The 24755-nt window shown below is 48.1% G+C and overlaps 1 protein-coding gene across 1 annotated transcript; it reads right to left on the reverse strand.

Annotated features, from left to right (window-relative positions):
- Positions 1–10425: 10425 nt before the first annotated feature.
- On the reverse strand, positions 10426–23995 carry LOC119925297 (perforin-1-like). Its single transcript, XM_038743402.1, has 5 exons — positions 23895–23995; positions 22390–22513; positions 22066–22209; positions 11954–12417; positions 10426–11551 (listed from the first exon to the last, which is right to left on the reverse strand). Exons 1-5 carry the CDS (start codon positions 23993–23995, stop codon positions 10426–10428), a joined length of 1959 nt encoding a protein of 652 aa, XP_038599330.1.
- Positions 23996–24755: the final 760 nt, after the last annotated feature.

A 24755-nucleotide genomic window follows, 5' to 3' on the forward strand; every position in this document is an offset into this window, starting at 1 on the left:
AGTTGGGACCTTTTTGAACTCAAAATAGCCTAAAACTAGAGGTAGTGGCTGCAGGGGCCCATTTTTGAACACAGTCATGGCAATCAGATAAGGACCAAGGCTCAGTGGAAAAAGCACGGGCTTTGGAGTCAGAGGTCATGGGTTCAAACCCCACCTCTGCCACTTGTCAGCAGTGTGACTTTGGGCAAGTCACTTAACTTCTCTGTGCCTCAGTTCCTTCATCTGTAAAATGGGGATTAAGACCGTGAGCCCCCCGTGGGACAACATGATCACCTTGTAACCTCCCCAGCACTTAGAACAGTGCTTTGCACATAGTGAGTGCTTAACAAATGTCATCATCATCATCATCATGATTTTTCTCAACATACAGAACACTAAGAACTTTCCACAAGATTTCAAAGAAGCAAACATGAACATGGTTTTCAAGAAGGGCGAATGATCAGACTGCAGCAGCTATTGTGGCAGTTCACCTTTCTTTATGGCTGAGCTAGGCACTAGCTGTTGTCCTTCTGGACCCACAACCACTGACTAACCGCTTCCATTCATTTATTCATTCAGTCATATTTATTGAGTGCTTACTGTGTGCAGAGCACTGTACTAAGTGCTTGGAAAGTACAATTCGACAACAGAGACAATCCCAACTCAATGGGTTCACAGTCTAGAAGGATCTCAGCTAGGACACAGCTCTGTCATGAGCCCATCACAGGGGGATTTTCTCCCCCTTTAGTAACAAGTCTCCCCCTTTAGTAACAGGCACTCAGTTTATGAGTCCTTCCCTGGGGTTGTTTCCCCTTTCAATTCAGGTACTCAACATAGAGAGGGGTTTTCAGGGGGAATTGTCTCCCCTTCAGTTTCAGGCGCTCAGTAACAAATTCAAAAGCGAAACCAAGCCACCACTGTATACAGCAGAACACTTTATCCCACACTTAGCCTAATTAAAAGGGGAGTAGATGCATGCACGCACTCACACATGCACAATTACGACAAAAAATAGCAACCAATCTACAGACCAGAGACTAGCACAGTGGGCATGATCATCATAGCATCTCAGATGCAGAATAAGTTCCGGAAGCAGCTACAGATTTTCTGGTGCCATGACTGGTCTTGTCAGACTTAAAGGTGCCTTGTCTGATACATTCCGCGTCATCAGCAGGATATGGTTGGGTCATATGGTAAATCTAATCCTGTTTTTAACTGTGGTATTTGTTAAGCATTCACTGTGTGCCAGGTACTGTACTAAGCACAGGGGTGGATTCAAGCAAGTCGGGTTGGACACAGTAACTGAGGATCAGAGAAGTGAAATCAATCAATCAATCAATCGTATTTATTGAGCACTTACTGTGTGCAGAGCACTGTACTAAGCTCTTGGGAAGTACAAATTGGCAACATATAGAGACAGTACCTACCCAACAGTGGGCTCACGGTCTAAAAGGGGGAGACAAAACCAAACATACTAACAAAATAAAATAAATAGAATAGATATGTACAAGTAAAATAAATAAATAAATAAATAAATAAATAGAGTAATAAATATGCACAAACATATATACATATATACAGGTGCTGTGGGGAAGGGAAGGAGGTAAGATGGGGGATGGAGGGGGGACGAGGGGGGGAGGAAGGAAGGGGCTCAGTCTGGGAAGGCCTCCTGGAGGAGGTGAGCTCTCAGTAGGGCCTTGAAGGGAGAAAGAGAGCTAGCTTGGCGGATGGGCAGAGGGAGGGCATTCCGGGCCCGGGGGATGACGTGGGCCGGGGGTCGACGGCGGGACAGGCGAGAACGAGGTACAGTGAGGAGATTAGCGGTGGAGGAGCGGAGGTTGCGGGCTGGGCAGTAGAAGGAGAGAAGGGAGGTGAGGTAGGAGGGGATGAGGTGATGGACAGCCTTGAAGCCCAGGGTGAGGAGTTTCTGCCTGATGCGCAGATTGATTGGTAGCCACTGGAGATTTTTGAGGAGGGGAGTAATATGCCCAGAGCATTTCTGGACAAAGATAATCCGGGAAGCATCATGAAGTATGGATTGAAGTGGGGAGAGACACGAGGATGGGAGATCAGAGAGAAGGCTGATGCAGTAGTCCAGACGGGATAGGATGAGAGCTTGAATGAGCAGGGTAGCGGTATGGATGGAGAGGAAAGGGCGGATCTTGGCAAGGTTGCGGAGCTGAGACCGGCCAGTTTTGGTGACGGCTTGGATGTGAGGGGTGAATGAGAGAGCGGAGTCGAGGATGACACCAAAGTTGTGGGCTTGTGAGACGGGAAGAATGGTAGTGCCGTCAACAGAGATGGGAAAGTCAGGGAGAGGGCAAGGTTTGGGAGGGAAGACAAGGAGTTCAGTCTTCGACGTTGTTGAGCTTTACATGGCGGGCAGACATCCAGATGGAGATGTCCTGAAGGCAGGAGGAGATGCGAGCCTGGAGAGAGGGGGAGAGAGCAGGTGCAGAGATGTAGATCTGGGTGTCATCAGCATAGAGATGATAGTTGAAGTCGTGGGAGCGAATGAGGTCACCAAGGGAGTGCGTGTAGATCGAGAACAGAAGGGGACCAAGCACTGAACCTTGGGGAACCCCCACAGTAAGAGGATGGGAGGGGGAGGAGGAGCCTGCAAAAGAGATGGAGAATGAACGACCGGAGAGATAAGAGGAGAACCAGGAGAGGACGGAGTCTGTGAAGCCAAGGTCAGATAGCGTGTTGAAGAGAAGGGGGTGGTCCACAGTGTCGAAGGCAGCTGAGAGGTCGAGGAGGATTAGGACAGAGTATGAGCCGTTGGATTTGGCAAGCAGGAGGTCATTGGTGACCTTTGAGAGGGCAGTTTCCGTGGAATGTAGGGGACGGAAGCCAGACTGGAGGGGGTTGAGGAGAGAGTTGTTGTTGAGGAATTCTAGGCAGCGCGTGTAGACAACTCGTTCAAGGAGTTTGGAAAGGAATGGTAGGAGGGAGTTGGGGCGATAACTAGAAGGTGAGGTGAAATGACTTGCCCAAGGTCACACAGCAGACAAGTGGCAGAGGCAGGATTAGAACCTGTGACCTTCTGACTTCCAGGCCAGAGATCTATCCACTGTGCCATGCTGCTTTAATAATAATAATAATAATAATAATAATAATAATAATAATAATAATGGTATTTGTTAAACACTTATTACGTGCTAGTCACTGTACTAAGTGCTGGGGTGGATACAAGCAAATCCAACTGGACACAGTCCCTGTCCCATGTGGGGCTCACAGTCTCAATCTCCATTTTACAGATGAGGGAGCTGAGGCACAGATAAGTAAAGTGACTTGTTCAAGGTCACACATCAGACAAGTGTCGGAGCGGGGATTAGAACCCATTACCTTCTGACTCCTAGGTTCGTACTCTATCCACGATGCCATGTTTGTTCTTTGTAGTTGTGACAAAGAGTGTAGCAAGGGACTTCAGTCGATCACTGGTATTTATTAAGCACTTATCATGTGCAGGACACTTCACTTGGGAGAGTACAGTACAGATGGGAGGCATGATCCTTGCCCTCAGAAGCTTACAATCGAGATGAGGCTCTAACTGCTGTATTGTACTTTCCCAAGCACTTAGTCCAATGCTCTGCACATAGTAAGTGTTCAATAAATGCCACTGAATGATTGATGACTAGACCTTAGATGTACAAAGCAAGGATATGAAGTGAGAAGAGAGAATAAGTAGTGTGGTCTAGTGGAAAGAATATAGGGCTGGGAAGTGGGAGACCTGGGTTCTAATAGCAGCTATGCCACTTGTCTGCCCTTGTGATGTTGAGCAAGTCACTCAACTTCTCTAGGCCTCAATTCCCATATCTGCAAGATGAGGATTGAATACTTTTCTCCCTCTCCCTCAAATTATGAGCCCCTTATAGGACAGAGATTGTTCCTGACCTGATTGTATTGCACTGACCCCATACTTAGTAAAGTTCTTGGCACAGAGTAAGTGCTTAACAAAGACTATTATTATTACTATTATTTGCAGATAATTGTGAACTGTTCAGCAAAGTCAGGTTAGCACTATGGATAAGAAAATTGAGGTAATATATTAAGGATACCAGAATCCTCTAGAAGACTGTCAGGACAATTGCTTTTGACTTCATGCATGACAATAGAAAGAGCAATGGAACTGGGAATCAGACCTGATCCAAGTCCCAATTCTGCCACTGGCCTGAAGTGTGATTTGAGCAACTCATTTAACCTCTTTGGATCTCAGTTTCTTTACAAAAAATTCTGAGCCTAGTGTGGGACAAGGACCAGAAGGTGTCCAACCTGGTAACTTTGTATAATAATAATTATAATAATAATAATAATAATAGCATTTATTAAGCACTTACTATGTGCAAAGCACTGTTCTAAGCACTGGGGAGGTTACAAGGTGATCAGGTTGTATATACTCCAAGTTTGCGTATTCTTCAGCACTTAGTACTTACTAAATGCTTAATAAATGACATTGTTATCATTATTATTATCATTTATACTATCCATTTAGGCTAGAATACCATTAGGGATTTGGGGAACATTTTTTCTGACAGCTTGAGCCTGTTTGAATATAATGTGAAGCTATGTCGAAAGACATCATTGTGTGCTTATGGTTGTCGGCAGGGAATATATCCACCAACTCTGTTATACTGTACTCTCCCAAGTGCTTAGTAAGTGCTCTGCACACAGTATATGCTCAATAAATATGTTTGATTAATTGATTGTTGTGCATGGCATGGGACCCCAGTGACAATGACAATTTGAGTTTTCCTTAATGTGAGATTTTACAGAAAATATAATCTCTGCATTATAGAAGAAGTGGGTATGGAGTGTGGCATCAACATGGCATTGCGGGTCTCACCATATTGAAATTCTGAGAGGTGTTTGTGCTGCTGTTCAGTCTTCTCCCTGGTTGTGAGATCGAGGCAACTTCAGACACCACATCTGGGTCAATGTATTAGCATTTCAATCAATCATTTGACCCATCAGTCAATCAATCAATCCTTTGAACAATCATTCAATAGTCTATGTTAAGTGTAATCTATGAGGCAGCATGGCTTAGTGGAAAGAACACTGGCCTGAGTGTCAGAGGACCTGGGTTCTAATTCTGGCTCTGCCACTTGTCTGCTGTGTGACCTTGGGCAAATCGCTTAATGTCTCTGTACCTCTCTATCTGTAAAAGGGGGGATTAAACACTACTCTTTCCTACTTAGAAAGTGAGCACTATGTGGGACAGGAACTGTGTCTCACCTGATTAAGTTTAATCTACCCCAGCGCTTAGAACGGTGTTTGGTACATAGTAAGTGCTGAACAAGTACCGTAAATATTATTATTATTCTATGTATACAGTACTGTTCTAAGTGCTTGGGAGAGTACAGTGTATATGACCCCTGCCCTCAAAGAGCTTGTGATTTAGTGTGAGACAGACACTGATGTTAGATGCAGATAGAAGGAAGAAAGAGAAGGGGATAAGTATTGGTTAATGCTTAACCTTATCCCTTTGTTGATCTTACAGCCATGGATCACAGCCACAGTCCACCTTCTACAATCTTGTGCATGAGCTGCAGAGTGCTGCTGAAGGAAATTTAGATATCAGGCTGACTTCATCCACCTCAAGTTTATCCTTGCGTGTTTTAACTCTGCCCTCTCCTCTGCTTGGCAAAACTATTTCTCCATCTTTATTGACACCTATGCCCATCACCCTTGTCAGTTGATTCAGACACTTAACTCCTTCCACAAACCCTCTGTCCCCCCGCCTCTCCCATCCCTTTCCTCTAATGACAGGGCCACCTATTCTATTAAGAAAATTGACACTATCAGGCGTGATCTCCTGAAAATGTCCCCTGCCCCTCCCCAGTCCCTTCAGCCTCTGGCCTCTTCTTCAACTCTATCATCTTTCCCAGTAGTACCTCTAAAGGAGATTTCCTGCCTTCTCTCAAAATCCACTCCCTCCACCTCCTTCCGACCCCATTTCTTCACATCTTATCAAAACATTTGCCCCCTCCCTTTTTCCCTCTTTCACTGCCATCTTCAACTGTTCACTCTCCAGTGGCTTCTTCCTCACTACTTTCAAATGTGCCATGTCTCCTCTATCCTAAGAAAACCCTCCCATTGCCCCAAGGCTCCCTCCAGTTACTGCTCCATCTCCCTCCTACGATTCCTCTCCAAACTTCTCGAGGGAGTTGTCTACACCTGCTGTCTAATGTTCCTCTCCTCCAATTATCTCATTGTCCCCTTCCAGTCTGGCTTCCATCCTCTTTACTCCTCAGAAACTGCCCTCTCAAAGGTCACCTACAATCTTCTTGCCAAAACCAACAACCTCTACTCCATCCTAATCCTCCTCGACCTCTTAGCTGCCTTTGACACTGTCGACTAACCCATTCTCCTGGAAACATTATCCAACTTCAGCTTCACTGACACTGTCCTGTTCTGGTTTTCCTATCTCTGGCCATTCATTCTCAGTCTCTTTTGTGGGCTCCTCAGCCTCCCACCCCCTAACTGTGGGTTCAGTTCTGGGTTCCCTTATATTCTCCATCTATACCCACTCTTCTGAAGAACTCATTCACTCACATGGCTTCAACTACCACCTCAAAGTGGATGACACCTAAATCTACATTTTCAGGCCTGATCTGTCTCCCTTTCTTCAGTCTCATATTTCTTCCTGCCTTCAAGACATCTCTCTAGGGAGGACCCATCACCTCAAACTTTAGATGTCTAAAACAGAACTTCTTATCTTCTCACCCAAACCCTGTCTTTCTGCTAACTTTCCCAACACTGTAGGCGGCACCACCATCCTTCCTGTCCCACAAACTGGTAACCTTGGCATTACCCTTGACTACTCTCTCTCATCATTAAGCACAGTGCTCTGCACACAGTGTCCTCAATAAATACGATTGAATGAATGAATCAATCAACCCACATATTCAGTCTATCATTAAATCCTGTAAGTTTCACATTCACAACACTGCTAAAATCCTCCCTTTCCTCTTCATCCAAACTGCTACCACATTAATCCAATCACTTATCCTATCCCACCTTGGTTATTGTAACAGCCTCTTTGCTGACCTCCCAGCCTCCTCCTGTCACTCCCCACTTCAGTCTATACTTGGCACTGCTGCTCAGATCACTTTTTTAGAGAAACATTTAGGCCAAGTTTCTTCACCTCTCAAGAAAGTCCATGGTTGCCCATTCACTTCTACATCAAGCAAGAAAGCCTCACTATTGGATTTAAAGTACTCAATCACCTTGTCCCCTCCTACCTCAGCTGGCTACTCTCCTACTACAACCCAGTCTGCACATTCCACTCTCTAATGCTAACCTTATCACTGTACCTCGATCTTGTCAATCTCTCTGCCACCTCTTGCCCATGTCCTCCCTCTGGCCTGGAATGCCTTTCCTCCTCATATCTGACAGGCAATTCCCCTCCCTGCTTTCAAAGCCTTGCTGAAGGCACATCTCCTTCAAGAGGCCTTCCCTGACTAAGCTCTCCTTTCCTCTTCTCCCACTCCCTTCTGCATTGCCCTGACTTGCTCCCTTTATTCATTTCCTTTCCTAGCTCCATAGCATTTATATACATAGCAGTAATTTCTTTATTTATATTAATGTCTGTCTCCCACTCTACACTGTAAGCTTGTTATGGGCATGGGATGTGTCCATTTATTGTTACTTTGTACTCTCCCAAGCGCTTAATAAATATGATTGAATGAATGAAGGAGTGAATCAAAGTGGAAGACTGTGTAAATCAATAGGCATAAAAGTGCTATAGTTAATTTTGACTGTCAGTAGCAATGACAAGGAAACAACAGTTGTAGGGAGATATGCCTGGGGGGAAGAGAAATAAATTGGGGAAGGCTTCCTGGAGAAGGTGTCATTTCAGACGAGCTTCAAAGGTGGCGTGAGCTCGGATCCATTGGTTTTAAAGAGGGATGATCTTCCAGGACCTGGAAGAAAGTCATGGGCAAGCAGAAGGCCGGAGAGACAAGATTGAGGCACAGTGAGTGGGTTAACACTTCTTGTGAAGCTAAGCCCTCCTCATCACAACTTCTCAAGCTGCAGCATTGGAGGGGAATGGATAGTGAAAAGTGCACAGTCAGATACTGAACAGTGAGTGGAAATGGGGTGAATGAAAGCAAGGAAGATGGAGACAACTTTTAAAGGCACTAGCAAAGCCAAGCTTCAGATACTGGTAATGTGGTAGCAGCTCAGTATTGCATATGGCAATCCATAAAGAGGCTCTTTTGGGGCAGAAGTTTCAAAGGAACAAAAGATAGAGGGACAAAAGCACAGACCAAGCCAGAAATTGCAAACGGCAAAGGTGTTGACACAACAGAGAATAACTGTGTGCGAGTATACGTGTGACTGTCATTACCCTATTGGTCTTTTACAATTATAAACACACAGACACACACACACACACACACACACACACACACACACACACACATACACTTATGGGTTAACTTCACTTCCACTGGTGTCCAGCGATATACTGTATACATATAGATGAATATTACCAGAATTGAGGAAACGACCAAATTTCCCTTTCTCCCTCCCGCGAACCTTCTGAATACACAGTGGAGTTCACATTTTGTCTAACCCAATGTATTTCCATGAGCAGAATGAAAGTATTCCCATGACAACACAGGGTGACTACAACCTGAGTTTTATAAATGTGCCAGGACCAATATGTGAATTGTGTTAATGTAAATAAGAACATTGAGACTGTGGGTCTATTCATCTATTTATTCAGTTCTCAGTTTACGCCATATCCAGTCTACTATCTGTTATAATCTTGTTCTCCCTCCTAATAATAATAATGATAATTAATGATTATGGTATTTATTAAGCACTTACTATGTTCCAAGCACCATTCAAAATGCTGGGGTAAATACACGGTAATCAGGTTGTCTCATGTGGGGCTCACAGTCTTAATCCCCATTTTACAGATGAGGTAACTGAGGCACAGAGAAGTTAAGTGGCTTGCCCAAGGTCACACAGCAGACAAGTGGTGGAGCCAGGATTAGAACCCAAATTCTCTGACTCCCAAGCCCATGCTCTTTCCACTGAGCCACGCTGCTTCTTTTACTTCTATTCAGTCCATTTTTAATAACACCAGTCTTTTTCCTCTATTAAATTGTAAGCCCCCAGGGTACAGAGGGTCTGTGTCTTGTCCCAAGGGCTTATATATTTTTCTGCACACAATAGACTCTCCAAAATACCTTTTTTAATTGAGACAAAATTTTCCATGTATGCACCTGTACTCTCTACATATTCCCCATAATGTGAGATAATTATCACTTCTAATGGTGGAACATCTATATTTATATTCACTATCTCTTTCCCTGTAATGAGACTCTAGTCCAACATCCCACATAAGAGTCTTTCATGATACAGAGGAGTCCCTAACAACTAAGCCATCTTAGCCCAGTCCCGATGATCTGGGGCAGTTTCTGATAAATGACTACTGAAAAATGAGATTTGGCTTCTCCGCCCAGCTGAGCTAAAGCATCTTCCTTCTGTGATCCTCCTCTCTCCCATCTGGCACTTAGAACAGTGCTTGGCACACAGCGCTTAACAAATACCATAATTATTATCCACCCAATAACAACAATAACGACGACCAGAGTTGGGGGAGGGTCATAAGGAAGTCATAAATGGTTCAATCCTTTGTCTTGAGTCTGGTTTCCCAGCATCTCTGGTCCCTCGGACTTCCCTCCTTCTTTGCTTGGCCAGGAAACTTTTGGTCAGGTTTGGGCTGAGACCTTTTGGGGTCAACATGGCCAACGGGAGTTTTGTTGATGTGACCAATTTTTCCCTGCTGTGGCTCCTGGGGTCAATTCCCACCCCCAACCCCTAGGAGAACTGCCTTTAGGGGCTTTAGTTTGTGAACGAGAACAAAAGCTCAGCCAGGAAATCCCAGCCCTGAATTTCCAGTCCATCATGTCCATCTGTAGAACAATGTCTCTATTTGGGAGACACTGAAACAGACCGCAACACCGGTGAGTTCTGAGCTCAGCCTTCATTTATTCCAGAAGCTCACTGCATTAATGGCCAGATGCCCTGTGGAAAGATTCCTCAATGTACGTTCCCATATGGAAAGTTCTGAGTTTTTAGATTCCCTGTTAGTCTCATCCCAGACTCCCCACACCTCATCTGCAGGAAATGTATCTGTTTATTGTTTTATCATACTCTCCGGAGCACTTGGTAGAGTGCTCTGCAAACAGAAAGCGCTAAATAAATATGATCGAATGAACAATTGAATGACGGCCCCCAAGCTGCCCTAAGATGCCCTAAACTCAATCATCTGACCATCCTCCCCTCCCCTGGGGCTCCAATCCTAACCCCTGCCCTTACACCCATCCCCAGAAAATGGCACTCTTAAAACTAAGACTATTAACATTTTCCAAACAGCAGCTCCTCCTGGAGTTACAGGTGTCTTCTGCTGGCAGGCCTGCTCTGTGCTCAAGGGCTGTTGAGGTTCCCTACTCCCTCCTCTGGGTTCCCCACGGGGGCATACTTCAGACACTTTGGGCCCTGCAAATGGGGCACACAGGTCACCAGGTACTGGAAGGTCACAGACCCACTGCTCAAGTAGCAGACCTCAACCCTCCGCATTCCTGCTGTGGGCTGCAGGGTACAGGAGCCCAGGAGGTTGTCATCCCAGCTGTTGTCTGCATCCCACACCTCCACCCTGAGGGGACCCCCTCTGGCCAACTGCACAATCCCAAAATTGAGCTTCTGCCCCCAGGTCGGGTTGTTTTCATTCCAGACGGTGGGCACCCTGAGCTCCTTTTCCTTAAAGAACACCTTAACGTAAGCATCCGTCTGAGAGGTCAGGTCACCCCATAAGCCATTGGCCTTGATGATGGTCACCTCTAACGTGGCTAGGCCTCTCTCCCGGGGGCAGCAGTTCTTATCAATGACATCCGATCCCGGGCACACACAGCGGCAGGGATTCTGAGCACTCTTCATTTTCCCCGGGGGGCACGGCCAGGTGCAGTTTTGCCATCGGGTCCTCTTGTTGAGATACTCACTCAGGGCCTGCCTCAGCTCTTCCCTGCGGGGGTCCTGGGGTTTCAGCAGCAGGTGGAGAGGGGCCAGGGAGTAGGCCACCAGCCCAGGTGATGCTGGGAGTGTGGCCTTCCAGGCGGAGAACTGTTCTGATCCCTTGGTGGCCCCAAAGATCAGGCCAGCCACCCTCTTGTGCTGACCTCCCACCACTTCCAGAAGTCTCTCATTGTACATGTCATGGAAGGACCCTTGGATCCCATGCTTTTTCCTCTGCTTCTCACACTTCTTAATCCTCTTGGAGGACTTCACAGAGCCATCCATCCTCTCCGTGGTTTCCACCGCCAGACACTCCGACACCTTCTCCACCTGCAGTCCTTCCAGGGCCAGCCCACAGGTGCGCAGGGCTGTGATATCGGTGATCCGGCCCCCCAGCTCTAGGGATTTGATGAAGTGGGTGCCGTAGTCCGAGATCAACTGGAAGTATTCCGGGCGAGTGGAGGCAGTGAATTTGTCAGGCAGAGTCCAGATGGCCGACTTGAAATCAGGCTTCAGGGGTGGGTTTTTAATGAGGTGGAGGCTGGGATAGGAGAGAGATATTAGTGGGGAGTGAGCCCTGCCCCAAGGAAGGAGAGGGTAGACCTGCCCTGCCCAACCTGGGGTGGTGGGAGGGTCATGTTTGTTGATGTCACCCAGTGCTTCCTCTCCCTCACGAACACAGCCACCTTGTTTTCACTGAAAGGTTTAGGCGGAGAGGAGGCTACCTCACTCCTCTGCTGGCTGCACCTCTCTGGTAAGTCTCTGCTCTAGTCCAGAGCCAGTGATCACTCTCCACATGGTCAGCTTGGGTTATCCACTGCCATCACTGTTTTCTCTCCCTCCCCAGCCCTCAGCACCCTTCTCTGTGGAATATTCAGCTGTTGTGGCCCTCTGCCCCCAGCCCCAGTGGTCCTCATCCCAGAGGCCAATGTTTGTCCCTCACCTGTAGAAGTGACATTCTACTATGTTACTGGTGAAGGTGCATTCGTCCTCTTGGGCCTTCTGGGCTGCAAACGTGGCTGCCTTGGAGTAGGACCCTGCCACAGCCATTTGGACATTGGCTTTGGTTAGGGAGTTTGCTTCCAACTCCATCACCCAGTTCTTCTGGATGCTCTTGGCAGCCAAAGTGGCTATTTCTATAGCCGAAGTAACTGCTGACTCTGCCATTGTCCTCTGGCACTTGGACACTTTGGTCTGCCAATCCTTGATGGCCAGAGGCAGGCGCTGGCGTTCCCCAGCCTGCAGGTCATTGTGGCAGAGAACGCAGGACTCATTCTTGCCTAAGAACTGGGTGGGATCTATGGGATTAAAGCCTGTGAACTGGAGCGTGGTGATATCCACCCCCTCCCCTGCCAGCTGGGATCCTGGGACGTACTTCTGGTGCCTCTCACATCCCTCTTTGGTCACCTTGAGACAGAGTGAGGAGATGGGAGGAGGCCAACGGAGGAGGAGGGAGAGGAGAAGGAGGAAGCAGGTGCCCATAGCTGTAGTCAGAGAGAGAGAGAGAGAGATGCTTTTAACACCCGGACCCTGAATATGAACATGTATTTCTGAGTTTCCACTCCAGGATGGAACCATCCAAATTCCCCGAAGTTTCAGTCATCGGTCCCCATAGCAGGTGGTGATGTCCAGCGGATGCCTTGGTGGCTGGCAGGATGGCAATGCTGGCCCAGTCCTAAGGGAAGAGTTTGGTTGTTGGCAACAATGCCAAGATGCCTCTTCACACCCCTTCCCCTGAGGGACTGTGCCACCTTGATCCATGCTCATCTTGGTGTCCAAATTTTTTAACACGTACTTATTTATTTATTGTATTTGTTAAGTGCTTAATATATGCCAGTCACTGTACTAAGCACTGGGGTTGGACACAGTCCCTCCGACACGTAGGACTCACAGTCTTAATCCCCATTTTCCAGATGAGGTAGCTGAGGCACAGAGAAGTAAAATGACTTGCCCAAGTTCACACAGCAGACAGCAGACAAGTGGCAAATCAGGATTAGAACCTAGGTCTTTCTGGCTCCCAAATCCGTGCTTTTTCCACTAGGCCATGCTGCGGCCTACTCAGCATGCTAAAAATCGTTCTGGTAGGCATTTGTGGGAATAGACGTTGGACAGTTGGTTGGGTTCTGATGATGCAGATGAGCAGTGCAGCCATAATTCAGCTCCACATGGAAGCCATTCCCCCCAACACTCTTCATCCTAGGGAACGGGCCTGGTCCTGGGGTAAGGGAACCAGATACCAGCAGCTCAAGACCCTGGAGTGGCCCAGACACCCAGAATCCTGGACTTTTGGAACACCCCTCCACTCCGAGCTCCCATCTCCCCCTTCCCTGCTCTCTAACTGGGCCCCTTCATCTCCCTGGGTATTCTGGGCGAATGCAGATGGATTCATCAGCCACAGCGCTCTGCTGTTCCTTTCTCCCCATCCCGGCAATCCCAGCCCCAATCCTGCCAGACACTTCTCAGCAACTAAATCACCCCTGCCTCAAATGCCACTCCTCCATGACTGGCTGAGGAAAACTTCACTCTGAGGGCCCCAGCCCAGCAGGGAAGGGACGCACATCCTGACATTAGTCTACCCCACAGGGCACCATGACACTGTCCCAAAGAGAGGTTACCTACTACTATGTTTAGTAGAGAGTTTGGTCCATAGTAGACATTTAACAAGTACCATGATTATTATTATCATTATTTCTACATCATTTTTTACTCAGAAATAGAAAGCTGCTTATGAAACTCCATTAAAGCCATCAAATACCACCTTGACTGGAGTGTTGAGTCCACAGCTTAGCCAGGCTATTGGTGAGATGGCGCGAAACGAGGACCAATTGTTCATGAAACTTATCTCTGAACATCATGAACTTGGCTCATGATGCCCCTCATTCCCCCCTCTTGAAGTAACCCTTCAGTGAACCCATTTCTAGGAAGAGTGAATGATTACTTTTCGGCATTTTAGATCTCGCCTGAAAGACTGCCTGAGGACAGAGAGCAAAACTGACCAAATGTTCCATTATTCCATCCCTCCCACTCCCCCTGCCCTCAGTGACCAGCCAGCAACTGAGCCTGGATTGGTGAATGAAGAGTCCACTATAGTCAAGGCATTTCTGAAAACCTCTCTGGGGTCATCCTGAATTAATCAATCACTGTTATTTCTTAAGCACCTATTGAGTGCCGTCCAGCCACTGTACTAAGCTCCTGAGAGACCATGGCAATAGTAACACACACTCTCCCTGTCCTCCAGGAGCTTTTGGTATTATAGTGGGAGGGAAGGGGTCAGATAAAAACCACCGACTGATAATGAAAGCTAGAAGAAGAGCAAGAATGAAACAGAAATCAATAGAAACATATCAAGACAAAAGAGTTGAACACATAATTGAAGGTACAGAAAAATATATGAATAGACTATATAATGCTAATATACATATGAACTAATGTCAGTGCTGAGGATAGGAATAAAGTACACCGATGTGGAGGGTAGGTGTTAGGCTGATGTGGCTGGGGTGTGGTAAATTAATCCGGGAGACTTCCCAGAGGAGGTGGGATTTTAGGATGGCTTAAAAGATGGAGTGCGATGGAGTGCTTAGTACAGTGCTCTGCACACAGTAAGCACTCAATAAATACGATTGAATGAACCCAGTGGAATTGATGGTGGAAGAAGTTCCAGGCTAGGAGACTAGTGAGAGTGAGGAGTCAGAGGCAGGAGAGGTAATAGTGAAGTCCAGTTTGAAGGTGACCTTGGGTGGAGTGAAGAGTGCACTATGGGGAATAGTGGGCGAAATGTGTTGCTATGTAAGATGGAGAGAGATCATATCTGTTGCTCATTATGAGAAGGGAACATCCCTGCTAATTCTGTTATATTCTCCCAAGTGCTTAGTAAGGTGCTCTGCACATAGAAAGTTCTCAATAAATATGATTGATTGATTGACTGTCAATTATTATACTCTCCTACGGGCTTAGTACAGTGGTCTGCACACAGCAGGTGCTCAACAAATCCTGTTAAAATGATTGATTGATCGATTGATTGGTGAAGAGCCTTCAGCCAATGCAAGTGAGTTTCTCCTTGATTTGGAGGAAGATAGGAGATCTCTGAAGGGTGGAAAGATATCCTAACTAGGCCACGGGTAGACTCTCTCCTATTATGACATCTTGAAGTAGTGTTCCTGTTTCTTCTTGTTGAAAGACAGAGGGAGGAGCATCAGCATTGAGGCAGGTGCTTGTATCCAGTTCTACTGAACACCCTGGCTTCTGCACTGCCCTGTACAACCCAGGGATGTAACCCCAGGGATGTAAAGTCCATCTGTGAAGCATATTCTTTCTACATTTGTCCAGGGGTGTGAATGAACAGAGCCCAGAGAGATCCAGTCCCCATTAGGCAGGCTCGGCTCACCTCATAGCTCATTTTCCCACATCCCCAAGGTGACATCACTGAATGAAATCTAAACATTTTTCAGTGTTAAATATAACCTAAACAGCTCTCCCCACCTCTAGACTCTAGCTCTATTTCACTGTGGACAGGGATTGTCACTGTTTATTGTATTGTTCTTTCCCAAGCACTTAGTATAGTGCTCTGCATGCAGTAAGCGCTTAATAAATATGATTGAATGAATGAATAAACAAGTAAAATTGCTCAGGAATCTCTCTGCACAGACCCTCCAGCCTCTCACCTGTCCCCTTGGAGTGCTTCTCTTCCTGGTCACTGCCTCCTTTCCCCAGCTTGGCACCAAAGTGCAGGATCAAAAGCTTAGCCAGAACCAGCCCTCTCCCAGCTGGCTTAGCCTTGGGACCTCCCACCCATCTGACTTCTCATTGCTTGCTACCACATCCCAAAATGGGCCAGGCAGATGGAAGACCCTGCCTCTACTACCCCGGTAAACCATCTGACCTTGCCCACAGTGTATTTCTTCCTGCCTTCATTTGCAGTTTTAAAAATGCACTTTCTATGTGTGGAGATCAATTTTAACCTATTTCCTCGCAGTCGCTCCAATCAATCAATCAATCAATCAATCGTATTTATTGAGCGCTTACTATGTGCAGAGCACTGTACTAAGCGCTTGGGAAGTACAAATTGGCATCACATAGAGACAGTCCCTACCCGATAGTGGGCTCACAGTCTAAAAGGGGGAGACAGAGAACAGAACCAAACATACCAACAAAATAAAATAAGTAGGATAGAAATGTACAAGTAAAATAAATAAATAAATAAATAAACAGAGTAATAAATATGTACAACCATATATACATATATACAGGTGCTGTGGGGAGGGGAAGGCGGTAAGGCGGGGGGATGGAGAGGGGGACGAGGGGGAGAGGAAAGAAGGGGCTCAATCTGGGAAGGCCTCCTGGAGGAGGTGAGCTCTCAGGAGGGCCTTGAAGGGAGGAAGAGAGCTAGCTTGGCGGATGGGCAGAGGGAGGGCATTCCAGGCCCGGGGGATGACGTGGGCCGGGGGTCGATGGCGGGACAGGCGAGAGCGAGGTACAGTGAGGAGATTAGTGGTGGAGGAGCGGAGGGTGCGGGCTGGGCAGTAGAAGGAGAGAAGGGAGGTGAGGTAGGAGGGGGGCGAGGTGATGGAGAGCCTTGAAGCCCAGGGTGAGGAGTTTCTGCCTGATGCGCAGATTGATCGGTAGCCATTGGAGGTTTTTGAGGAGGGGAGTGATATGTCCAGAGCGTTTCTGGACAAAGATAATCCGGGCAGCAGCATGAAGTATGGATTGAAGTGGAGAGAGACACGAGGATGGGAGATCAGAGAGAAGGCTAGTGCAGTAGTCCAGACGGGATAGGATGAGAGCTTGAATTAGCAGGGTAGCGGTTTGGATGGAGAGGAAAGGGCGGATCTTGGCAATGTTGCGGAGCTGAGACCGGCAGGTTTTGGTGACGGCTTGGATGTGAGGGGTGAATGAGAGAGCGGAGTCGAGGATGACACCAAGGTTGCGGGCTTGTGAGACGGGAAGGATGGTAGTGCCGTCAACAGAGATGGGAAAGTCAGGGAGAGGACAAGGTTTGGGAGGGAAGACAAGGAGCTCAGTCTTCGACATGTTGAGCTTTAGGTGGCGGGCGGACATCCAGATGGAGATGTCCTGAAGGCAGGAGGAGATGCGAGCCTGGAGGGAGGGGGAGAGAGCAGGGGCAGAGATGTAGATCTGGGTGTCATCAGCGTAGAGGTGATAGTTGAAGCCGTGGGAGCGAATGAGGTCACCAAGGGAGTGAGTGTAGATTGAGAACAGAAGGGGACCAAGCACTGAACCTTGGGGAACTCCCACAGTAAGAGGATGGGAGGGGGAGGAGGAGCCTGCAAAAGAGACTGAGAAAGAACGACCGGAGAGATAAGAGGAGAACCAGGAGAGGACGGAGTCTGTGAAGCCAAGGTCAGATAACGTGTTGAGGAGAAGGGGGTGGTCCACAGTGTCAAAGGCAGCTGAGAGGTCGAGGAGGATTAGGACAGAGTATGAGCCGTTGGATTTGGCAAGCAGGAGGTCATTGGTGACCTTTGAGAGCGCAGTTTCCGTGGAATGAAGGGGACGGAAGCCAGACTGGAGGGGGTCGAGGAGAGAGTTGTTGTTGAGGAATTCTAGGCAGCGCGTGTAGACAACTCGTTCAAGGAGTTTGGAAAGGAATGGTAGGAGGGATATGGGACGATAACTAGAAGGTGAGGTGGGGTCAAGAGAGGGTTTTTTTAGGATGGGAGAGACATGGGCATGTTTGAAGGCAGAGGGGAAGGAACCAGTGGAGAGTGAGCGGTTGAAGATGGAAGTTAAGGAGGGGAGAAGGGATGGAGCGAGAGATTTCATAAGATGAGAGGGAATGGGGTCAGAAGCACAGGTGGCCGGAGTAGCACTTGAGAGGAGGGAGGAGAGTTCCTCTGAGGATACCACTGGGAAGGATGGGAGAGTAGCAGAGAATGTTGAGAGCCGGGGGGTTGGAGAAAGGGGGGAAGAGACTTTGGGGAGGTCGGACCTGATGGATTTAATTTTGTTAATGAAGTAGGAGGCCAGATCGTTGGGGGTGAGGGAAGGAGGAGGGGGAGGAACCGGGGGCCTGAGAAGGGAGTTGAATGTACGGAAGAGCTGGCGGGGGTGATGGGCATGGGTGTCAATAAGGGAGGAGAAATAGTTTTGTCTGGCAGAAGAGAGGGCTGAGTTAAGGCAGGAAAGGATAAACTTGAAGTGAACGAGGTTGGCATGGTGTTTAGACTTTCGCCAGCAGCGTTCGGCAGCTCGAGCATAAGAGCGAAGGAGGCGGACAGTGGCAGTGATCCAGGGCTGTGGGTTAGTGGTGCGAGAGCGGCGAAGGGAAAGGGGAGCGAGTGAGTCTAGCTGAGTAGAAAGGGTAGAGTTGAGAGCAGTAATCTGATCATCAAGACTGGGTAGAGAGGAGAGGGCGGCGAGGTGGGGTGTGAGGCGTTCCGAAAGATGGGTGGGGTCCAGAGAGCGGAGATCTCTGTGAGGGAGTAATACGGATTTACAGGGGAAAGGAGTGTGAGTGAGGAGGCAGGTGAGAAGATTATGATCAGAGAGAGGGATCACAGAGTTGGTGAGGGTGGACACAGTGCAGCGGTAGGAGATGATGAGGTCGAGGGTATGACCAAGTTGGTGAGTGGGTGAGGTGGGGTGGAGGAAGAGGTTGGCAGCGTCAAGGAGAGATAGAAGGCGGGCGGCAGAGGAGTCGTTAGGGATATCCATGTGGATATTGAAGTCTCCAAGGATCAGAGTGGGCATGGAGAAGGAGAGAAGGAATGTGAGGAAGGGGTCAAAGTCGTTAAAGAAGTTGGAAGTGGGGCCCGGAGGGCGGTAGATGACGGCTACAAGAATCTGGAGGGGGTGGTAGAGGCGAATAATGTGGGCTTCAAAGGAGGGGAGGGAAAGGGAAGGGGGAGGAGGGATAGTGCGAAAGCGACATTGGGGGGCGAGAAGGAAACCGACACCTCCTCCTTTTCCAGTGAGTCTGGGGGAGTGGGAGAAGAAGAGGCCTGCACTGCAGAGAGCAGCAGAAGAGACCGTGTCGTCCGACGACAGCCATGTTTCAGTTAGGGCGAGGAGGAGTAGAGAACTGGAAAGGAAAAGGTCCAGGATGAAAGGAATCTTACTTAAAACGGAGCGGGGGTTCCAGAGGCCACACTTGGCATCAGCTGTCGAGGGTGGGGAGGGAGGGGGAAGGGTGCGAGGGGTGGGGAGGGTTTGGATTGGGATGAGTTGGCGGGGGCCTGGGCGGGGAGAGTGGGAAGGGGGGGTGGCGATGGGAAAGGAGAACTGGGATGGGGTGGGGGCGGGGAGAAGGGGAGGAGGGGGGTCGGGAGGGAGAAGCAGAGGACCTGCGCTGGTACAGAGGAATCCTTGGTAGGGGTTGAGGGGGAGCGGTCTTGGTGGGTGAGAGGGAGGGAAACAGCTGGGTGGGAGGGGGGAAGGGGAAGGTGAGGAATGGGAATGGCAGTTGGGAGCAAGGGAACTGAAAGTTCATGGTGAGGTCAGCAGGGCGAGTGACAGTACAGTGGGGGGTTAACAATTGAGATGCAGAAGCAATAAAACAGATTATGTGTGTTTCAAGGTGACGGTGGACCAAAACTCACAAAAACAAAAATGACAAATTAAAGGTAAGCTTTTTTTTTTGATGGCATTTATTAAGTGCTTACTATGTGCAAAGCACTGTTCTAAGCACTGGGGAAGTTACAAGGTGATCAGGTTGTCCCTTAGGGGGCTCACAGTCTTAATCCCCATTTTACAGATGAGGTAACTGAGGCACAGAGAAGTGAAGTGACTTGACCAAAGTCACACAGCTGACAATTGGCAGAGCCAGGATTTGAACCCATGACCTCTGACTCCAAAGCCCGGGCTCTTTCCACTGAGCCACGCTGCTTCTCTAAGCTTCCTCCTTAAATCTCCTACAGCATTGTCCTTTCAGGCAACAAGAGAAGCTCTCCCTCTCCCTGTCCCCCAGCTAAGAAGCAGTGTGGCCTAGTGGAAAGAGCATGGGCCCAGGAGTCAATGTCAATATAAGATGAGCTGTGTTTGTGTGGATTCGGAGAACTGTCATCAGAGCAAATAAAAACTCAGTGAGTGTGTATATGATGTATTCCAATTACGCATCTGCCTTCTATTTATGGGATAAAGTTTCCTGTCAAAAATGACAGAAGAGCCTCAGCTCTGTCTTAAAGATTTTGGGGCAGGGAATCTGCAAGAGGAATCTATCAGGGTAATAATAATAATAATAATAATAATACTGGCATTTGTTAAGCACTTCCTATATGCAAAGCACTATTCTAAGCACTGGAGGGGGATACAAGGTGATCAGGTTGTCCCATGTGGGGCTTACAGTCTTAAACCCATTTTACAGATGAGGTAACTGAGGCCCAGAGAAGTTAAGTACTTGCCCAAGGGCACACAGCTGACAATCGGTGGAGCTGGGATTTGAACCCATGACCAATCAATAGCCAATCAATCAGTAGTATTTTGTGCAGAGCATTACATTAAGCACTTGGGAGAGTACAATAGAGCAAGCAAGCAAGCAAGCAAGAAGGAGCTTACAGTCTAAAGGTGGAGATGGACAATTAAGTATATTTCAGTGGGGAAAGCATCAAGTATAAGGATATGTTCCTAAGTTTTGTGGAGATGGTGCAAAGGTGAGTCCCTAAGGGCTTAGGAGGTATGTATTCAGGTGCATAGGTGATGTACAAGGAAGGGAAAATAGGGTGGAAGATGAGAGATTAGTCAGAGAAGGCCTACTTTTTAAAATGATATTTATTAAGCACTTACTATGTGCCAGGCATTGTACTAAGCGTGGTAGATATGAGATGATCAGATTGGACACTGTCCATGTACTACATGGGTATCACAATCTTATTCCCCATTTATAGATGCGGTAACTGAGGCACAGAGAAGTTAAGTGACTTGCCCAAGGTCACACAGTGGACAAGTGTCAGTGTTGGGATTAGAACCCAGGTCCTTCTGACTCGCAGGCCCGTGCCCGTGCCACATCTTCTGGAGGAGATGTGATTTTAGTGGGGCTTTGAAGATGAAGGGAATAGCTGTCTGTCGGATGTTGAAGAAGGAGGGAGTTCCCGGGCAGTAGAGAGGATGTGAACTAGGGGTTGTTGGCAAGAGACAAGAGTAAGGCACAGTGAGTAGAGAAGCAAAGTGTGTGGGCTGGGTTGTAGTGTGAGAGAAGAAGGATAGGTATGGGGAAAAAACTGAGAATAGAACTAAAACCGGTGGTGAGGAATTTCTGCTTGATACAGAGATGGATCAGCAACCATTGGAGGTTTTTGAGGAATGGGGAGATGATCACGGAATGATTGTTTTTCCAAAAATGATTTGGGCTGCAGAGTGATGTAGGTCCAGGAGTGGGGAGAGGCTGGAGGCTGGGACAGCAGCAAGGTGGCTGAGACAGGTTATGACAAGTTCTTGGATTAACAGGGTACCAATTTGGATGAAGAAGAAGGCGGGGGATTCTGGTGATGCTGTGACAGTGTGGCCTAGTGGATAAAGCATGGGTTTGAGAGCCAGAGAACCTGGGTTCGAATCCCAGCTCCACCACCTGCCTGCTATGTGACTTTGGGCAAGTCACTTAACATCCCTGTGCCTCTGTTTCCTCAACTTCAAAATGGATTCAATGCCTATTCTCCCTCCTACTTAGATTATGAGCCTGATGAGGGACAGGGACTGCGTCTGGCCAGATTAACTTGTATCTGCCCCAGCACTTAGAACAATGCTTGAAACATAGTAAGCACTTAAAAAATATCATAAAAAATGGTGAGTTCTGAGCTCAGGTTTCATTTATTCCAGGAGCACATTGCACTGCCAGATGCCCTGTGGAAAGTTTCCTTGCTGAAAACCCCCAAAAGGAATGTTCCTGAGTTTTCACATTCCAAATTAGTCTCAACCCAGCCCGGTCTCCTCCTCTGGTCTGCGCCTGGCTCCCTGAATTGACCCTAATCCCTCCCCTCTCATCCATCCCCTTTAAATGATACTTTCCTCAAGATTAAAACTACTAATAATGTGTTCCTCACAGCAGCATCCCAAACAGCCCCTTCTGCAGACACAGAGCTCCGGCTAGCCCCAGTCCCTCACTGGCCCTGTGGGGTCTTCCCAGGTACCCCAAAGGAGCATTTTCCAGACATTTTGGCCTCTAAGGTAGCAATTCTCAACTTGTAGCTTCCCCACGATGGGCTGCAGGGTATAGGAGGCCAGGAGATGGATCATCTCAGCAGTTTTCTGCATTCCACATCTCCACTTTGAGGGCCCCCCCACCCCGTGGCCAGCTGCACAATCCCAAAAATCAAGCTCCTCTCCCACAGGTGAGGTTGTTTTGATCCCACAGCATGGGCGTCCAGAGCTCCTGTTCCTTAATGAACACCTTAAGCCAAGTGTCCAACTTAGAGATCCGGTCCTTACCCACAAGCCACTTGCTTTGATGAGTTCACCACCAACCTGGCCAGGCCCCTCTTCCATGGTTCTTGTCCATGGTTTCATATTCAAGGCACACACAGAAGCGGGGTCATGGGTGCTTTCCTTCTTCCTGGCAGGGCACGACTGGATGAAGTTTTGCCACCGGGCCCTCTTGTGCACATATTCACTCACGGCCTGCCTCAGCCCTTTCTTGTGGGGATCCCGGGTCTTCAGCAGTCACCAGCCCGGGGAATCTGGGAGTGACACCATCCATTTGGAGACCACCTAGGACCCTCAGCCCCCACCAACCCTCTGGCCCCGAGATCTGGCTGGGCAGTCCCTGAAGTGGCCAAGAATCACCTTCACATATCGCTCATTGTACACGTCCTGAAGGTTCCACAGATCCTGAGTAGTTTCTTTTGCTCCTCACAACTAGTGTACTTCTTGGAGAGCTGTGAAAAGCTGGGCCTACTCCTGCTGCTTTGTGTCACCAAGAAAAGCATCACCTGATCCACCCCCAGGCCATTCAGGGCTGGCCTGAAGGGGCTCAGAGCCGTGGTGCCTGTGTTCCATTACCCCAAGCTCCAGTGCATTGATGAGTGGATTCAGTAGTCTGAGATAACTAACTTCAAGTATTTGTAGCAATTGGAGGGGTTGAATGTGACAAGCAGAGCCTGGATGGGCCACTTGAAATCAGTACGTAGTGGTGGCATGTTGATGAGACTGAAGTTTGATGAGACTGAAGCCTGGAGGAGAAAGAGTTGGCTCAGAAAGATGTTTTCCTTGGACTATCCTGTGGTCCCAGAACCTGCTTAGAGATTTCTGAGAGATGGGAAGCAGTATGACAAGTAGAAAGAGCCTGGGCCTGAGAGTCAGAGGACCTGGGTTCTAATCCCAGTTCTGCCTCTTGCCTCATGTGTGCTTGGCTACTTCACTTCTTTGAGCCTCAGTTGCCTCATCTGTAAAATGGGGATTAAGACTGTGAGCCCCAAGTGATTAGCTTCTATCTACCCCAGTGCTTAGTACAGTGCCTGGCAGATAATAAGCACTTAACAAATATCATAGAAAAAAGAAAGATACTTGCATATACTTCTCTGCTCCTTTCCAGAGCTAACTGGGTCTGTATTGTTCTGAATGGTAGAATTAGATTATCAGCACACTTTGCTGCTTTCCTCCTCCAACTTCCACCTTTCTTCTGGAATGATGTTTTTCCATGAAATATGCTGCTGCTTCCCCTCCCATCTGGGACTAGCTGAATTGGCTTGACATACTCAGTCCCAGCTGGCCCCCAACCCAGAATCCCAGCTCTGCCAATTGTCAGCAGTGTGGCTTTGGGCAAGTCACTTAACTTCTCTGGGCCTCAGTTACCTCATCTGTAAAATGGGGATGAGGATTGTGAGCCCCCCATGGGATAACCTGATCACCTTGCAACCTCCCCAGCGCTTAGAACAGTGCTTTGCACATAGTACACACTTAACAAATGCCATCATTATTATTATTATACTCCTCACCTGTAATAGTGACATTCCGCCTTGTCGGTGACAGAGACATACTTATCCTCCTGGGACTTGATTTCGGCAAATTTGGGGGCTTCCGAGTGAGTTCCTGCCATCCATCCAGCTGTTATGAATGCTTTTGGCTAGCAAGACAGCTATGTCTATTATGGAGCAAATGATGGACTTTGTGCCAGTCTCCTCGCACTTGGATTCTTTGGTCTGCCAAGCTTTGACAGATAGAGAGAGGCACTGGTGTTCCTCAGCCTGCAGGTTATTGTGGCAGAGCATGCAGGATTTGTCACTTCAGAGGAGCTAAAGTCCATGGACAGAGTTAAAGTCCATGTGCTGGAGGGTGGTGATGTCCACACCTTCCCCCACCATTTGGGTCCCCGAGACCACCTTCTGGTGCTTCGTGCATTCTTTCGTAGTTGCAGTGAGAGGTATATATCTCGGATTGGCCTGGGGAGGCAGACTAGAAAGAGGAGGAGAAAGGGGAAGCAGGCATCCATTGCTGCAGACAGAGAGAGATGTGTTACAACCTGGATCTGGCGAAGGGGCACACACTTTTAAGAAGAGACACCTGTTCTGTCACTGAAACACCCTGACCAAAGTTTCAGACATTGTCCCCCATTGGGGGCTAAAGAGAGAAGGATGGAGTGGCCTAGGGAGGGCAGGGATAGGGCTTCCCTGAGGATCTCAGTGTGACATCCAGCAGACTCAATGCTGGTTGGGGAGTGCAGGCACTGGCCAGGCCTTGAGTGAAGGGTGAGGCTGATGCCAAGAGGAGTGGGTGTCTTCTCCACTCTCAGAGATTGGTAGAGGTCCACCCTCTTTCCTCCTGATTTTTTTTTTGCACATCTCCCAGATTTGTGACAG

The sequence above is a fragment of the Tachyglossus aculeatus genome, chromosome 3, assembly GCF_015852505.1.
Source record: "Tachyglossus aculeatus isolate mTacAcu1 chromosome 3, mTacAcu1.pri, whole genome shotgun sequence".
Classification (NCBI taxonomy): Eukaryota; Metazoa; Chordata; class Mammalia; order Monotremata; family Tachyglossidae; genus Tachyglossus; species Tachyglossus aculeatus.